This window comes from Panulirus ornatus, chromosome 13 (genome assembly GCF_036320965.1).
Source record: "Panulirus ornatus isolate Po-2019 chromosome 13, ASM3632096v1, whole genome shotgun sequence".
Classification (NCBI taxonomy): domain Eukaryota; kingdom Metazoa; phylum Arthropoda; class Malacostraca; order Decapoda; family Palinuridae; genus Panulirus; species Panulirus ornatus.
In genome coordinates this window covers 4,292,527-4,311,438 of record NC_092236.1, presented here as the reverse complement: position 1 = coordinate 4,311,438, position 18,912 = coordinate 4,292,527, and the positions used below count along the sequence as shown (strand labels likewise).

General features: G+C 42.2%; 1 protein-coding gene across 1 annotated transcript; it reads right to left on the bottom strand.

Moving 5' to 3' along the window:
* Positions 1 to 4,184: 4,184 nt before the first annotated feature.
* Positions 4,185 to 17,304, bottom strand: LOC139752681 (sodium/mannose cotransporter SLC5A10-like). The gene is made up of 10 exons (XM_071668468.1): positions 17,179 to 17,304; positions 13,560 to 13,631; positions 11,172 to 11,276; positions 10,352 to 10,411; positions 9,232 to 9,336; positions 8,764 to 8,950; positions 7,517 to 7,722; positions 6,569 to 7,345; positions 6,147 to 6,264; positions 4,185 to 5,131 (listed from the first exon to the last, which is right to left on the bottom strand). Exons 1-10 carry the CDS (start codon positions 17,266 to 17,268, stop codon positions 4,827 to 4,829), a joined length of 2,025 nt encoding a protein of 674 aa, XP_071524569.1. The 5' UTR covers positions 17,269 to 17,304; the 3' UTR covers positions 4,185 to 4,826.
* Positions 17,305 to 18,912: the final 1,608 nt, after the last annotated feature.

Genomic DNA, 18,912 nt, shown 5'->3' with positions numbered 1-18,912 from the left:
TATTTACATATATTCATTCGTTACATTTCATGTTACATGAACTAAGTGTGAAGTCGGTAAGTCAGGCTCTGATATATGTAAGTGTTGCAGAATGTAAAGCTTGGCTGGCAACAGTAATGAAATACGAAGCAATCAGATTATTTAATAGAAAACGAGTCTGCCTTTTAGGTACCAGAGAAAACGTATTTTATTCTGGTTAACTTAGCTATATTGCCACTTCTTTCAAAATTTCATAATATTCAGAAAAGTGGCACGTTTATCATTTTTACCAATGACATAAATTTGCACGAGTGTTATATATACTGTATTTCTTGTGAATTAAAAACTCCCAGGCGTTTAATCTTTTGGTTATGAGTATCGTGAAGGAGGTGGCTTCATACAACCGCAACATCTATATATAGAAGCTTATCCCTGCTTCACACTTCAACATCATATGCCTACAGATGCCCTTTTCTTCCCCCACTCCCTCAAAAAGAACACGCAATGGAATGATTCCACAAACACAAAGCAACTGCCTTCCAAACCTAGCATTAAACTCGGCTCCACCACTCATACATCCAACTGAAACTTCACTCCCCCCAAAGCATGTATTTCCGTCTGCTGTCAGGACACATCACAGCATGACAAACACCCATTCAACATATCATAAGACCACCACCCCTCCCTCCTCTTGTGTGATATAAAACACAGATATATGAATATATAATCGCCATATTTCTTTGACTTGTGCTTCCGCCTAGTGGACGTGGCCACCTCCCCGCACGCTGCAGGAGTCCTACCCAACACGGATCCTGGAGCAAGAAGGTATCATAACCAAGAGATAAACATGAGATTTTGTTTAAAATAAGAGAATTTCAAACTGATTAGTAATGAGTTCAAATCATTTGTCAAAATATGAAGCCGAAATCAGCCCTTTGTAGTCTTTGGCGATAGCTTGTCCGGTTTTATAAGGAATGTACAGGTTTCTCGTACCGTAGAACATTGTTAGCATTATTTAGGTAATCAACTCGATGTAAAAGTTTGTATTTATATATCCATCTAACATTATGTAAGCACCTTCCGAGCGAGGATGACACAATCCAGCGAACAATGTTGGACATCTCGCCTACTGTAAAACGTTTCTATATCAAGCAGGAGGAAATACACGATGGAGAACGAGTCATTCCTATCATTTCAAAATGTTTGCCGTAGGTACAGTTGGACGATGATGATGATGATGATGATGAGGAGGAGGAGCAATTATTCGGTACATAGTAAGCAGCCAGCACACAGCACAGTGGAAGCTGGTTTCTCAGCAAGCAAGAGGACACACCACAGCGTCTAACCAATCGAACGCCATTTTCGTTGACGTGAAACATTCTCCTTTCATTTTGAACAATATCGATCGATCAAAATTCGTGATTTCTATCTCTTATCAACTGAAGGCGAATGCAATTTTATTTGTGATCCACGTCATCGCAATACGATCCTGATGATCATTAATCGCATTTGTCCTGATAACCTCATTGCACGTTACTGACCAGCGGCACAAGCTGCCTGGACCTGTGAGGCACGGTGGAAGCTCTGCATCCCCTTGTTGAGTCACTAGTGAGTTCCCTGATACACGTTACTTGGCAGTCTGCTGGAGAAGTCCTGCGCAGCCTGTACGCCAGTAACTGTATGCGTCACGGGCAAAACATGCTAGGAATTCTGTGCGTTATTTGCGGAGGATCGAGGCCATCGCCTTGGCATGATGTTAACGGGGGGGGGGGCGAGTTGTATTCTCCCAGGCGTCGTAACACCACGTGTGGGTCGCTGGATTAACGACCTGCTTACCTGAGAAGGTCATTAGGCCCGACCATATGTATTCTTACCTGCACGAGTTCCTCTCTCTCTCTCTCTCTCTGAACAATTGTAACTATGAACAACCATCTTATTGGAGGTTTTCGGCTGTGGTAGGTGTCATCTCCTACGTCATGTTATCATAGGGTCATAAAAAAAAATCGAAATAAACATTGTATTAAAAATCTATTAAGTAGAAAATACAATTTCTCGTATTACAGTCTTATGACCAATCAAGAGGTAGATTTAATGTTTGTTTTCTACAGATAATTCCGTAAACTGCTCTCATTTGATACGTGTGTGTGTGTGTGTGTGTGTGTGTGTGTGTGTGTGTGTGTGTGTGTGTGTGTGTGATATCGGACGAAGAGAAGTATGGTCTCGTTGACCAACTTCTTACTCCAAAGTTCTTCATTCTCCTGCTCCTGCCTAGATTAGGGATGATGGGGTTATAAGACATCATTATCTTATCATGTAACTCCTACTTGAAAAATTACATATGCATAAATATTTCAGTATGTCATTGTATAACAGATAATCGTGTACATCTTCCGTAGGTATTAATGAGAAAAGTCTTATTACCCGTAACTCTATAATCTATAGATAATTGCCCATATCTGTATGTAGTTAAGTATGCAAAAAGCCATGTGCAACATTTGTACACTACTGACGGACAGAACGAAGACAAGGGAATTAAAAAGACTGTCCAGCAACGTCTGTTGAGGAATATGTGGTCAAAAATGGTCATAACTGCAATGGTATATATATATATATATATATATATATATATATATATATATATATATATATATATATGTGTGTGTGTGTGTGTGTGTGTGTGTGTGTGTGCACTCCTAATGGACCGCAAAATATTTTAAGAACATCAGTGTAAGTAAGGCTTCACCTCCTAATATCTTGTACATAGAGTTAAGCCTTTATATACATATTGCGCACATACATAATACAATATGTGGATTTCTTAAGCTTCATGGCATCAGTTTTACTTAAGAGATATACAGAAAAAAGAATTCTCAGAACAACCACACAGCTTGTACATCAAAACTTGTAAATCAGAAAAAAAAAAAAAAAAAGGCCATACAAAATACTGTTACAGAATCTATGCTCGATTTTCCCCGTCTGACTATTCGATATTTTTCGGTTGAATATATATCTCAGGTTGAATGTCCTGCACACAAGGGGCAACGTACCGTTGCTGTACTGAACCAGAGGATATGAAGCAGCTTGGGTGGGTAGACGCCACGTCTGAGGGGCCTGGTCGTGCACAGGGGGTGCTGTGGTTTCGGTGCATTACACATGACAGATTATACGACCGAGTACGCGCGAACGAGGCCTTTCCTTCGTCTGTTCCCAGCGCTACTTCGCTGATAAGGGAAACTGCGAAACAGGTATAAAAGAAGGAAAACAATGCGCTATACTTCTGGCAAAGTTGTAAAACTGAAACGATTACTCCTTGTAAGTCTGAAAAGAATTTTCACGCGTCCTTGAACAGAATTTAAAGTATGGCTTCAGATATGATTACATTGGCTTCAGATATAATTACATTGGCTGCAGATATGATTATACTGGCTGCAGATATGATTATACTGGCTGCAGATATGATTATACTGGCTGCAGATATGATCACATTAGCTTACCAATTCGACAGTAAACCTGAGGATGAATGAGATCAAAGAATTCTTTGAAGATTCCTGAGGCTGTCCACAACTATTATACTCAAACTATTATTCTCAAGAGTTCACCCCAACCAATAATGTGAATCATGTTCGTTTCTCGCTTCAGACATTCATAATTGGTCCCTAGCATTAAAGATCACGAGTTTTAAGCTGTACGCCACTCAGTCAACATCTCTATGACAGACGAGAAAGAAATAAAGAAGGTATTAATAGGTTTGGAAAATCTGCGGAATGATTCGTACGTGTCAGATGCTCCGAATGAAACTGTTTCAAATGAACTTTGAACTTGCGACCTGGTCTGTATCCGTACATGGAAAGATTTATCACTGTATTGAGTTCATTTGTGAATAAGGCTACCTCGCTCAAGTGGGAATGGCAACTGAGTAAATACTTAAAAAATCAACTTATTATGAAATACAATTGTCTGCTAAACTAACTTAATAATCAAAAGTGTAGCTCCCAGAACCAGCCACTTACATTTGTACTTCTAATTTTCCATAAATCAGTTGGTTCACAACGTAGTACTTTTTTGTATTAAATTTCATAAAATTATTCATTCTTGATAACAATAAACTTAAGCAGCTTTCTATGTAGCTTCCGTTGGTTTTACTTCGTTGTGTTGATCAGTTTTGCAAACATGATCTTAGCTATTTTTAATCATTTTTTTGATCATTTTCAGAGCAAGCTAAGCATTTAATCAGCAAGTACTTTTTTCCCCCATTAGTACGAAAACGCTGCAATAATACTTTTAAAGTGGAGAATCTGGACACTTACATGCCCTCTTTTACAAGCCAAGCAAAGCAAGGCACAGAAATATCTTACGAACTATGGAATATTGAGAATAACTTGGATTATATACCTTGATTAAAGGTCTTAAAAATCATTTAAAATCGCGTTGAGATAAACCTGAGGAAGTCTGGGAAGAACGCTTTAAGTTAGCGATTTAGCCTTCACGAATGCAAAGATCTTCCCCAAGACTTTAGCATAACTCGTACAATAGTGTTTCCCCAGAACCATCTCGAGAAACACCTTATTCTCTAGATACAGGGTCAAAGGTTACATCCAATGCAGTTTCCTCCGTAAGATGTTACCGTAACAATACGGGTAACGGGAAATCAAAGAGCAGTTGATGTGCTTTGGCTACCAACACAAGCCTCACCTCGACAATCGGGATACTGCTTCTGATGTAACAATATCCACAGCACGCTTATTATGGTCTCCTAAATCTAATAGCTAAAGTGGAAGCTTGCAATACTGCAACTGAAGCCTCGGAAACGCTTCAGTTAGGAACATAAGGACCGATCCCAAAGATGGCTATCCACTCGCCCTGGCGGTGTAGTTCCTGGGGTCGAAACCCTCGGGGAAGGGGTCGACGGTGAAGTAAGCAAAGAGGCCGATGCCCACGGCTACCACCAAGACCAGGTTGATGCGAAGGATCATCTTGGTTCGAGGATCTTCATCCAAGGAGGCCATGCCGGAGAGGTGTTCCTCCTTGGTCTTTGGCGATGAGGTCTGGGAGGCCGTCTCCAGGCCACACAGCCACGAGAGGGACTTCTTCGTACACCGCAAGCAGCTGTTTTCTTCACTTTCCGCCCTGGTTTCTTCTCCCACGCCATTCTCTGGAAAACAGATTCTGGATTTATTCCAGTTGATGCAAGATCTCGAACCGTACCTGAATATCAAAAGTAGTTAACTAAAATTCTTGTCAGTGTTTCCCGAGAGTTCACCTTCTGTCATATGGAAACGTTATTGTTGAAGTATGAATTATAATAAATTGTCACTGGACACACGAGAATCAGAGGAGCAGCTAAATCATTATTACTGAATAAAATCTTCACACAGAGTAGCACGGAAAAAAAGAAATATGAACGATGGCATCAACCTTAATCATGAGGTTCAAGTCTGTGGTCCATGAAGAAATAACAAAAGAAATCATTAAGATATCCAAATGAAATGAGATGCATGGAAGGAAAACCTTACAGAGACGAACAATTTCTCTAAGAACATAAAAGAAGGACGTGGAATGAACAGCTAAATTACGGAACAATGTTACGAGACGTTGCATAAAGTCCGTAATAAGGAAGTCAGCAGACTGATACCAGTGGCGGAAAACTGAGGAAGAGGGACAGATAAAAGAGACGTGGTTTAGTAAGAGATGTTCAATGGCAACAGAAATTTGAAACATTCTGATAAAGATACCGACAGCAGGTGGCAGCCAGATACCATTTGAAAGTTATAAGATGATAAAGAACGAGTAAAGTAGAGACAGAAATGAAAAAGAAGAATGATCTTAAAAGGAAACATTTTGGATAAGGCAAGCAGCTATCAAAATGTTCCTAAATCTATGAAAAACAAGCTGCCAAAGAGCTTTTTAAGTGCGTGGAGGTCTCAAAGGCAAGAGTAGTTGAAGCAGGTAAGGACATATGTGAGGAACTGAATGACAAGTTCCAAAGTGTATTCAGTTTCGAGGGCTCGTTGCCTTCAACACAAAGTAAATGACATGGGAAAGAGAAGTCCCTGAAAGCACAAGATACAAGTAGGTTCACGAATGTTCTATATGCATGTTCCTATGACCTGGCACTTATGTAATGTGTGGGTAAGCAAGTTGTATACACTGTATGTATGTAGGCTCACCTCGGGGAGAAACATTTTGCATGAGTGTGTCGAGCCGGATATCCCCGTGACTCTTCGTATCCCTCTCATCTTCCCGTTCTCTTACATCAAAGCGGCTCCAGTAAGTCGTTCGGATCAGCTGAAACAGAGGGATGAATTAGGATTTTGAGTACCTGAATGGTAAAGGAGATTAGTGCCTTCAACGTACATAGGTAACATTGCTCATTACGCCTATTTACACCACAGTAGCACATCTTAAGCAGCTGAGCCAGTCTGTGGGAAAAGGATGACATGACTATACAAGTGAAGTAACCCAAGATTTCCACGATGTCACTGAAGCAGTTGCTCTTGTGTTCCCTCTGAATGTGCCAGTAATCACATTCTTCAATGATTTAACGAATAATTAAACGTAGAGCTTTCACCTCACCACACGCCTGGCTTACCTTGTAGCTCTCGGGGGGTTGGGTGACGAGCGAGACGACCACAGCAGTGAGGACAGTGAGCCAGAACAGCAACACAGCGAAGTACATGAAATTCAGCTGAACAACGAGAGGTCGGTACTCGTCCTCCCAACAGGCCGGAGGTGGGTAGGAGAAGTCGAGGACCATCCGTATGACCCCGACGAACAGACCCGCCATCAGTGCCCAGAATGCCCCCTGCTCGTTCGTCCGCCGCCAGAGGACAGCCAGGGCGTACACTCCTGCGATGGGCGGTGACAGGTAAGCCCCAATCTTCTGAATGTAGATGAACAGTTGTCCACCTTGGATCGCCTCGATAATGGGCACCCACGCTATAGACACGGCAACCAGGAGCACGATGAACACTTTGCCTACGATCAGCAGCTCGCGGGTCTTGGCTCTGGGGCGTAAGCGAGGCCACAGGTCCAAGGTGAACATGGTCGAGGCAGAATTGAAGATGGAGGTGAGATCGCTGACTAGCGCGGCGAGCATCACCGCCAGCACGAAGCCCTTGAGTCCGGGAGGCATGATACCCACCACCAGGCGGGGGTAGGCTGAGTTGTAACACGAGTACCTGGAACCACAAGCACGCATGCACTCCTCAGGCAGCACACAAGCAACATCCCCTGGGAAAAGAGCCCGGGAGATCATGCCAGGCAGGATAATGAAGAAGAACGGCAAGATCTTGATGTAGGCGGCAAACACTGTCGCACCTTTGGCATGGGACAGGGACTTGGCTGCTAATGCTCGCTGGATCATCATCTGCAATACATAAACAAATGTATTTCCTGACTGAAACCTCCAGACTTCGCATCAGTGTATTACACATTGCATCTGCTCATCACCACACTTCAAAGTACATGGAATGAGTTCGTTAAAGCCATATATAAAGATATATATATATATATACATATATATGAAGTGGAGTCATACCTGATCGGCACACCAGTACCAGATAGAGGCAGGTGTCTGACCCAGCAGAAAGGCTGGCCAGGGAAGGTCGGAGTTGACTGGATCTCTGAGCATGATCCAGGCGTCGGCCCGTGGCACCCCACAGGAGGTGTTCTCATACGTCATGTTGGGAACAGCTTGCATGTACCTGTACTGCAGGGCTTCGTAACCACCCACTGCCTGGAAGGCTGCAAGAGATACTTTATGAGTCGTGATCCAGCAAGATAAATAAAATGACATTGAGCTTTAAAAGCCATACAAAGATCCCGGTCATTATTATAGGTTAAAAAAGCAAAATGTTAAACTAGTGACGTTTATGTCTATTACCCGTTTAATTGTGAGCTTGGCTGTCTGACCTCTGACGCTAAATGGGGATCGGTATTTCCAGTACAACACAGTGACAGTATTCATTCCAGTAAAAGTGATGGAAAGTATGGAAGCTTGACCTAAGTGAACCATTGATGATCTGGCTGAATCAAAACTCCAAGGAATAAAGAATTCACTTATGGATAAGTTCAGTAAGTGTTTTGCGAGTTTTTATGCAAGAGATCGAATGTTCGCCCTCAGATATCGGAATACAAAAGTTAATTCTTTGAATGTTGCCATTTTACATTTACATTCTATATACTTACATCTTTTAACTTCATTTAGTTGTATCGTAATTTGCTCTCTTGCTATGTACTTATATCTTGCCAGTCAGTCTATACCCTTACATCATAGTGTTGTATTTCTTTGGAGTTATATCATGGTATGTTACCTTCTGAGTACTTATATTGTAGCGCTAAATTATTCTATGAAGTCATACATAACATGTTATTCTTTGCTGCCATATTTCGTGGTATGTTGCCATTATGTGCAAGATGTGTTGCCGTCAGATGCATCTTTTGAGCTATTTCATGAATGTTATAAATCAAATTACTGAGTAAATATCTACAACACACATAGAAACTGTTCTCTGTATACTCAAAATGTACTTTATATAACAATATACCTGTTAAAAAGAATCAACACTTCTAATATTTATGACAGGCGTAAAAGAAAACGTTATTTCAAAAAAGAAGTCATTTGACAAACTCATCTCTGAATGTAAGGTTTCCACTTTGAAAAAAAAAAAAGAGGGAAAGGCAATGAGTCGTAAAGCCTCATCATAAATGGAGCTCCAGCAGCCTTTGAAGCAGACATAGAGCAGATTAACCGACAACCCCTGACAAAGAGACCAGCCAGCCAACCTTTGAACATGACGACGAGGGAGCCGCTAATCATGATGAAAAACTGCAGCGTATCGGTGTAAATGACGGCGGCCAGGCCCCCCGTCGTGGTGAAGAGAGCAGTCATCACAAGTAAGGCCAGCATAGAGCCGTAGATGTTCCAGTGGAGAGCCTGGTTGATGAAGAGAGCGCCCGAGTACAGGTCTACCTGCAGGGAACGATGAATAAGTGCGATGATGATGGAGGAGGAGGAGGAGGAGGAAGAGAAGAGGAGAGTTGAGTCAAGGGTAAAATCATCGTATGATACGGGTTATCGTATCTTACCAAGTGATGTTATCATACTCTTGTGTTACACTACATCATGATGACAATTTCTCAGTGTAAAACTTGGACATTTTAGCTTCAAAGAATATTTCGTTTTCACCTTAGATAACAAAGATGATACAAAATACAGGAAGTTGCAAGGATTAAACTGGGGCGGAGGCTTACCGAGATCTTGGTAAAGATGTAGAGAACGAGAGACAGCAGCGCCAGGTACGTCTGTATACGCTGCCCTCCGAACCTCTTGCTCATGTACTCCGGCACGGTGCAAACCTAGGGAGTGGGAGGGAGGACATGTGGCGGGCGCAATGCTGACCGCGCATGTTATACATTACAAAAAAGAGCGGGAAGTACCCATGCTACCAGATGCGTCTCGACAAAGAAGGTGGAAGGGATCCACAAGGTACTGGATCACCTTATCAACAACTTCAAAGACGGGCACCATACTGGTGAACACCCCTGTGGTAAACATATGACATGAACTACACACCGTGATACTGTGAGATCCAGGACTGCAATGGCATGCAAATATAGCTTTCAAACCGAATGCGATCCTAGCGGAGATTGTTGTGTGATGCATCACTTTAAATATTTCACGATCACTGACGTAAGAGAGTGATGTCCTTCTCCTGAAACTGGACTCTGAAAGTCCATGGTCTTCATTTATGAAACTGTTACATGTATACCATCCCACAATATGTCAGTGGCCCAATGTAGTGTTTTCCTGTCAGTGTATGAGTGTCTGCTGACCCAGACTATGAGTGTGTGTATTTAAGTATTCGTTAAATGAGGCCTTCATCCCACACATATAACTTTAGTGTTTATTTACTGAATACAGAGACCTAACTCTGGTCTGTCAAGTGCTGCAATGTCTTCCCCAACACATAGCATGTACAGTGGTAAATAAAGTGATTTAATCCAAGAAACTATACATACTTGTAAGAGATCAGACCACTGTGTGTAACTCGTACCTTTAGGAAGGAATTTCTTAACACGATGATATACCATCTGCACTCACAGTATGATAAAGACTCCGAAGGAATTATGCTCTTAAAAGAAGCCTTTAATTTAGCCTTTAGATCAAGTCAACCCTTCCAGTATCAGAATGAAATACTATTCCTTATGATTCCCCAAGACTTCCTTACAGAGAGAGAGAGAGAGAGAGAGAGAGAGAGAGAGAGAGAGAGAGAGAGAGAGAGAGAGAAAGCCAAGGTTCTTTACTGTATTCTTGGCTTGCTCCATGGTGGAGGTCTGGGAACATAACGATGAATAAGAAGGTCTGACTCACCCCGCTGGCAATGAACACCGGGAGGAAGACCCACGCCATCAGCTGCAGCAGGACGATCGACTGCGGACGACACCAGAGGATAAACTTCGAAGTAATAGCAATCAGAATGATTCTGGGAACTTCTGTGGTTTTGGGGACAAGGAATGTTCGGGAACTCTGAGAGTGCTGAGGAATTGCGACCACAAAGGTGGCGAGATGAAGGTTGGCTTGGAAGAAGCTGAATACTGGGATCTGTGGGAGGTGGATCAGAGAAGTGTTGCAGGTTTGGCAGGTCTTCATAACTACAGTCATAGAGCACTGAGTTCGAAGCACTCGGGAGAAGGAGGCGATGAGGTTTAGCCATGTTCTCGGGGATGAGAACCAGGTAGTGACTTGATTCGTACTGGGGACTTGAGAGTTGCTGGAGTCTAAGGAAACACGGGGGAATAACGGGATGATATGTGGAGGGTGAGTACGTACAGAGGACCTACAAGATGGAGGAGTTCAGCATCTTCCCCCCGCCACACAACCCCCAGCACCTTCCAACCACGAAAGGTCTAGGGATCAGGGGCAAAAACTGGGGACTAAGAAAGAGATGGTGGACCAGGGGAAAACTGAAAATCAGGAAGACACCGAGAGGAAATGGAGTCCTGAGATGCTTAGTCCTCGGGACATACTGTAACCAGGCTAGAGAACTCGGCAGGTGTTAGGGGAAGAGGCAGAGGTTGGGATCTTTAGTGACCTTTTGTTATGAACATATTCAGCATCACTAACCTTCATGACTTTATGATTCCATATGACACAGTCGTGCACATCGTGCTGGTGGAGGGTTTGAACTCACGTTAAAGTTGAAGGCACCCACACCGATGCCGCCAGCCGCCCCCGACCCAGCCATGCCAATGAAGTGCTCAGACCCGATGTTGCTGGCGAAAAGCGACGCGCCCACCTGCAAACGATCGTAGTTGTGAACTCATTCTCTCTGTTTGATGTCGTTTGACGTCGTGTGCCCAAGGAAGCTATCCTCTAACCTCTGGCGACCTCCCTTTCCCGACGGGTGACATGTAGTACGCACCGGTGACACCGATGGCCAAGACCCATCCTCTAATGGAGAAGCCACGTCCGTACCCCCAACCCGTCCCTCTCGTGTATACTTGGTACGGCACACATACCCTGAATCCTTGAACTCTAACACAACCTACTGAAACTAAGTAGACAGTCTCCGGTCTCTCCTTCCCTTTATCTTAAGGCTCCCCCACACCCCTCCGGTCACTATCATCCCTCCTCTCCCGTCACACACACACACACACACACACACACACACACACACACACACACACACACCTGAGTGCGCCGCATGCTGCATATTTATATACTCGAATTGTAACAATAACTTAGACTGTAACTACGTAAAGCTAAGAGTGGCTCATCCTGTGGCTGTGTCCGCGAGCGAACACCCATCATCTTGAGCGGCCATCGAGTGGCAACGTCGACATAAATCAATATATCATGTGATCGTGCAAGCGAGAACGGTATGAGGAATAATAACACGGGGCTTTAATAAGGTAGCCCCCTCCACCCGACCATGCCACACCGGGTGCTAACAGTGCATACACAACCTGATCCTCTGCTGTCGGTGACTGGAAACTACTTACGGGCGCATACACAGAGTCCAACAGATATGGCATCAGCCAAACGAATACTAATCTGAATACACCCGAGTAGATTCAATGGGTACTTCAAAACTCCCTTGAGGACGGCGATGTTACGCTTACAAATCGGTGCTTTGTCGTGTTTCCTTTGGCTTTGATTACCGTATGCAGACCTCTGGGCATGGTATGGAAATGGTAAGATTCCTGGAGTACTTCAGGTCGATGTTTTGGGTCCACAGGGTCTTGATCTCTAAAGAATGAGACGAGGCATTGATGAGGTGTTGACGGAAGCAGCCGCCAGATCCTTTATCCCAAGTGCCCAGTGTTCACAGAAATTCTATCTCGCGTATCTTCCAAGGTGAGCAAAGTTTAAGGCTCTATAGTCTTTCCCCGTAACTCATCTCTCTTACCTCTGGTACCAGTTTTGTTACACTCCCCTCTTTGGTAGCCCCCAGCAAAGATGGTACTAGAATTAAAAGAACTGTGTTGCGGGGACAGACTAGAAGCTTTAAATCTGCCCACGTTGCAAGACAGTCGAGTGACGGGTGACCTGAGGACAACATCTAAGTGTATAAAAACAAAAATCGATGACGTGGACAGCGAGCAGTTCATCGAGACATGTAGGGAAAAACAAACCAGAGGACGTACCATGAAATTAAGAAACTTGTTAAAAAGGATGGAAAGAAGGACTTTTATAATATCAGAATGGTGGGTGCATGGAATAGAATGACTAAGGACAAGGGTAATGGAGACAAGATCCATAAATTCAAGAGGTTATATAAGAGAACGTGCATGAACGTACACCAGGGCACGCATACACACATACACACACACACGCGCGCGCAACCACATTCATAGGTAATCATCCAGTGACATACAAGTTGCCCGTACGGCAACACGCAACAACGGAACGAAGAATGTCTTCCCGCTCATAATAACGATTTTCATTGGACGTAAGACCAACACGTGAAACTGAACAAAACAACCGCATACTTCACCCACAGACCTCGCTCTTGACCTTGACCAAATGATGAATTCTACTTTGAAACATCAAGTGAGCGTACAAGCTAGGCCCAGGGGCCTGTTCTCCTTAAACTTAACAGGTCAAAAATATGAATCTTTTTTTGATTTTTTTTATAACCAATATGATAATATAAAAGAAAATAATATTTATCTTCAACTTATAATTCCAATAGGTCTCTTCATATCTCTTCTTACGAACATTTTTCTAAAACATTTTAAAACATTGAGCATAATACAGTTGGGAGAACGTCATAGTCTTTGGAAGAGAATTTGTAGTAACTTAGATACAGACAAGACATGGGTAAATGTTTGTCATCGTGCATGAGGAAGCTATAGTTAGGAAGAGACAATGTCATACGTCTGTCATGAACTCAATGTCATACAACCGTCATGAAGTCCAGGTCTACCAGCCGTCATGAAGTCTAGGTCATCCAGCCGTCATGAAGTCTAGGTCATCCAGCCGTCATGTCATCCAGCCGTCATGAAGTCCAGGACATCCACCGTCATGTCATCCAGCCGTCATGAAGGTTGCGGACATGAGCGGGCAAGCAACTCACCGGGAGCCACCACATGAAGCGTCCAGCCAGAAAGTAGCCCGAGATGGTCCCTCTGTTGGGTCGACACAGCGACTGTGGTGGAAAATAAAAACATTAGTCATAACTCCAGGGCTCTCTGTCTCTCTCTCTGTCTCTCTCTCTCTCTCTCTCTCTCTCTCTCTCTCTCTCTCTCTCTCTCTCTCTCTCTCTCTCTCTCTCTCTCTGTTGTAGCGGCTACCGTTACTGATCCATGAATCCTCACTTGGGGTCGGGCCCGCAGTCGGCCCACACCAAACCCAGGTGTTCATCCTCCCTTCAAGACTGGTCGATAAATGGGTACCTGATTTATCATGGTGTGTGTGTGTGTGTGTGTGTGTAGAATGCTGCCGGTGGTACGTGGGGTCCTTGCCTGTTAGCCTGGCTATAACCAGCCAAGCTCGGCGATTATCATCCCCAGTGAAGTTGCTTACGTTATTCAACACGCCCCGCATACCTCCACTACACATGGAAGGAACTACCTAATTGTTTGGCTGACTACTGTGAAAGGATTTCTGACGGGAACATTAATGGTTATACATTTTTACTGTGAAGTTAACGGTTGAGAGAGATCGTTGCACAGAGGGAGCGAGCAAGATCCATAAAGAAAGGACACGAGCCAGGTCCCTCTACTTAAGCGGGATATATGCTGAAGGTTGTACAACAGAGGGATAATAAGGGCCGGCTTCTCGTAGAACTAGCAACAACAACGATAAGATGTGACGCGTATGGTAGGTCTACACATGAGACGCCTTGGTAACGAAATAGTTTGCTAGGCAGATCGTTAGGAGCTGTTAATTCTACACGGTCGAACCGCTGGACAACAAACAGTGTTGGATGATATTGGTGGCAGAATGTCTGTTGCCGTCGCGCAAGTCTGTCGGCCGATTCAGACAAGGAGCTGTGTAGAATGTTACGTAGTTTAGTCGAAATGTGGAAGATGTTCAAGAAATTTTATTCATACAGTCACCGACAATAGTATGAGCCTAATCGAGGCGATATCGGGTGAAGCGAATATATATATATATATATATATATATATATATATATATATATATATATATATATATAATATATATATATATATTCTTTTTTTCTTTTTTTTTGCTTTGTCGCTGTCTCCCGCGTTTGCGAGGTAGCGCAAGGAAACAGACGAAAGAAATGGCCCAACCCACCCCCATACACATGTATATAAATACACGTCCACACACGCAAATATACATACCTACACAGCTTTCTATGGTTTACCCCAGACGCTTCACATGCCCTGATTCAATCCACTGACAGCACGTCAACCCCGGTATACCACATCAATCCAATTCACTCTATTCCTTGCCCTCCTTTCACCCTCCTGCATGTTCAGGCCCCGATCACACAAAATCTTTTTCACTCCATCTTTCCACCTCCAATTTGGTCTCCCACTTCTCCTTGTTCCCTCCACCTCCGACACATATATCCTCTTGGTTAATCTTTCCTCACTCATTCTCTCCATGTGCCCAAACCATTTCAAAACACCCTCTTCTGCTCTCTCAACCACGCTCTTTTTATTTCCACACATCTCTCTTACCCTTACGTTACTTACTCGATCAAACCACCTCACACCACACATTGTCCTCAAACATCCTATTTCCAGCACATCCATCCTCCTGCGCACAACTCTATCCATAGCCCACGCCTCGCAACCATACAACATTGTTGGAACCACTATTCCTTCAAACATACCCATTTTTGCTTTCCGAGATAATGTTCTCGACTTCCACACATTCTTCAAGGCTCCCAGGATTTTTGCCCCCTCCCCCACCCTATGATTTACTTCTGCTTCCATGGTTCCATCCGCTGCCAGATCCACTCCCAGATATCTAAAACACTTTACTTCCTCCAGTTTTTCTCCATTCAAACTTACCTCCCAATTGACTTGACCCTCAACCTTACTGTACCTAATAACCTTGCTCTTATTCACATTTACTCTTAACTTTCTTCTTTCACACACTTTACCAAACTCAGTCACCAGCTTCTGCAGTTTCTCACATGAATCAGCCACCAGCGCTGTATCATCAGCGAACAACAACTGACTCACTTCCCAAGTTCTCTCATCCACAACAGACTTCATACTTGCCCCTCTTTCCAAAACTCTTGCATTCACATCCCTAACAACCCCATCCATAAACAAATTAAACAACCATGGAGACATCATACACCCCTGCCGCAAACCTACATTCACTGAGAACCAATCACTTCCCTCTCTTCCTACACGTACACATGCCTTACATCCTCGATAAAAACTTTTCACTGCTTCTAACAACTTGCCTCCCACACCATATATTCTTAATACCTTCCACAGAGCATCTCTATCAACTCTTATCATATGCCTTCTCCAGGTCCATAAATGCTACATACAAATCCATTTGCTTTTCTAAGTATTTCTCACATACATTCTTCAAAGCAAACACCTGATCCACACATCCTCTACCACTTCTGAAACCACACTGTTCTTCCCCAATCTGATATATGTGTGTGTGTGTGTGTGTGTGTGTGTGTGTGTGTGTGTATCTTTAACCACCTATCTATGCATCTAAGGAGAGAGCTTTACACTTGTGAGGTCCCACTTCTCATTTCAGCAATGCAGTAACTGAAATTTCATTTGCTGTCCATATCTTATTCTCCTGAGCTGAAGTTTTCCCTTACGTCTCTCCTGGTCTCAACTTTAATCCTTTCTTGTTACGTCATTTGGCTCAAGGACCTCCAGAGACTCCATAGGGCTCATGTAAGTTAATGTCACGACTCAGCGTGCCAAGTCTGCTCTTTCCCTCCTCTCTTGTGTGTGTGTGTGTGTGTGTGTGTGTGGGAGTTTTACGCTGTAGAGGCGTAAAATCATTTGCCACTCGTTTCCTTTAAACAATGTTTGAAACTCCATAATCGCAGAATTTTCCGCATATTTAATGCATTCCATTTCATCATTATACTTTGGCATTACAGTGAAAAGACCAAATTGCTCAAGATTACGGTATATTATTTTGGGTCTAGTATCAATAGTCGGTCAGTTTCTTCTTGAACACCTACCTCACTGTCCATGTACGTACTTGAGGGTGATTTTGCATGTGCCAAAATCCGTCCCGCCTTCCTAGGTGTCAGGTATTACGTGTAACGTTACAGTTTCTAAGAATCATCATGCCAGTGTGTGTGTGTGTGTGTGTGTGTGTGTGTTTTCCTTGTCTGTCTGTGATGATGCTTGTTGGAAGAAGGACGTCTCTATGGGGACCTAATTTGAGCGTATATGTATTAGTATGTTTACATACTTTTTGTTTAATGGAATACTTTGACAGTAACGGACATCCATCACAGCCCCCGTTGGTGAAAGTTGGTTTCACTCTTATCCAACCTGTGTGTAGGCTCAATGTTGCCCTCAGAATAGTCTACTTAAATATTTACTTGTGACAAATGTTACATGAAGTATATATATAAGTATCAGCCATAGTGCTCCCAGAATGTCAATAGTTTCCTAGGTGTGTAACATTGCGTAAGGAGGTAGAGCGCCTACGAGTCCTATTTTCCCTTATAAAACCGTTATTCTTGCTGTACTCTGCTTTCTGTATGGTATACTTACATAAGCTCCCACTGCCAGGTTCAGCAAGAAGTAGATAACGATGGCCAAATAATCCCAGAGCATTAATTCACTTGACTTCAAGTCCTCCATTGTGCGAGAGAACAGAGCGATAACCAACCTCACCAACGGTAGAGCGTAGACTGAGGACTGTTAGGAACAGCGAACAGGATAGATGCTTTTACCGGGTGGTTGCCAGATAGTGTTGACTTTCATCATCAGGTATTTTGTAGCTTCGATTACATCGAGGATAATTACATTTTCCAGTTTGCCATGCTCTTTATTATAATCTTAATCATGTCCTTTACAGTAAAGCGATTTCATTATGATCGAGAGCAGTTATAACAGAAAATTATGTAAAGTATATTGATAGATTAAATAGATCAACGAAATGTACACATCATCTTGTAAATGAATGTATGCAAAGATCTTGTCCCTTGTGTAACATTGATTAGTTGCTTACAATACTAGTGCGACAGTTAAAATATCAAGGAAGAAATGATTTATGAAATATGGGAAATAGAATTGATATTTTCCTATTAAAATGGAATTTCATGGCTAGGTTTAAATCACAACAGCTTATCTTCAATATTACATTTCACTTATTCTTTATAGCTGAGTGACTAAGCTCTCCACATATGCAAAACAAGGCAAATTATACTGATAAATGTAGAGTGAATCTCTATGAGTTTTGAAATATGACTACCATGTTATATTTTATAACTGTGCCACAACAGTCTAGTTGTGATTCTTGAGCTGGTGTGAAAAACTGTTTCTTGGAAGTGATAAAAACACTTTCTTCATATATGATAGTACAAATAATATGGTATAGTTTCGAAGGATTTGCACGGATGACCATTATTGAATCCAAAAGCAGCATTTATTTTTCAACACACACACACACTCACACACACACACACACACACACACACACACACACACATATATATATATATATATATATATATATATATATATATATATATATATATATATATATATATGGTCAAATCGCATTTCAATAGGAGTTCTTACAATTTTGTTTAACATGTAATTTTTCTATTCATGTATGTGGCACGACATGTTTCGTGCAGACAATCCTCCTCATCAGGTGCTTCTACTTAACAAAGTTATTAAAATCCCACCATCACAAATGGTTCCCGCCGTCCGACACCAGTATTTCTAGGCCAAGCACCAATGCCAATCTTTTAAGGCCAAGCACTGAGTGCTTGGCCTAGAAAGATTAAATGTTAAATAAATTTGCATGAACTACTGAAGTGCGATTTCACCTTCATACTATCATCATGGACAAGTGTGATCATATATATATAATCGCCAAAAGAAAGATAAGATAAAACGGCGAGTACGTTCGTGTAACACACCGTCAGATGAAGTGGGGGCAATTAACTTCCTCTTTCCAGTGGTGATTGTGCATATAGCTCTTCAAGGTGTAAGTGAAGGTTCTGTGTGTGTGTGTGTGTGTGTATATATATATATATATATATATATATATATATATATATATATATATATATATATATATATATATATATATATGTATATGTGTATATATATATATATATATATATATATATATATATATATATATATATATATACATATATATATATATATATATATATATATATATATATTTTTTTTTTTTTTCTTTTTTTCTTTCAAACTATTCGCCATTTCCCGCATTAGCGAGGTAGCGTTAAGAACAGAGGACTGGGC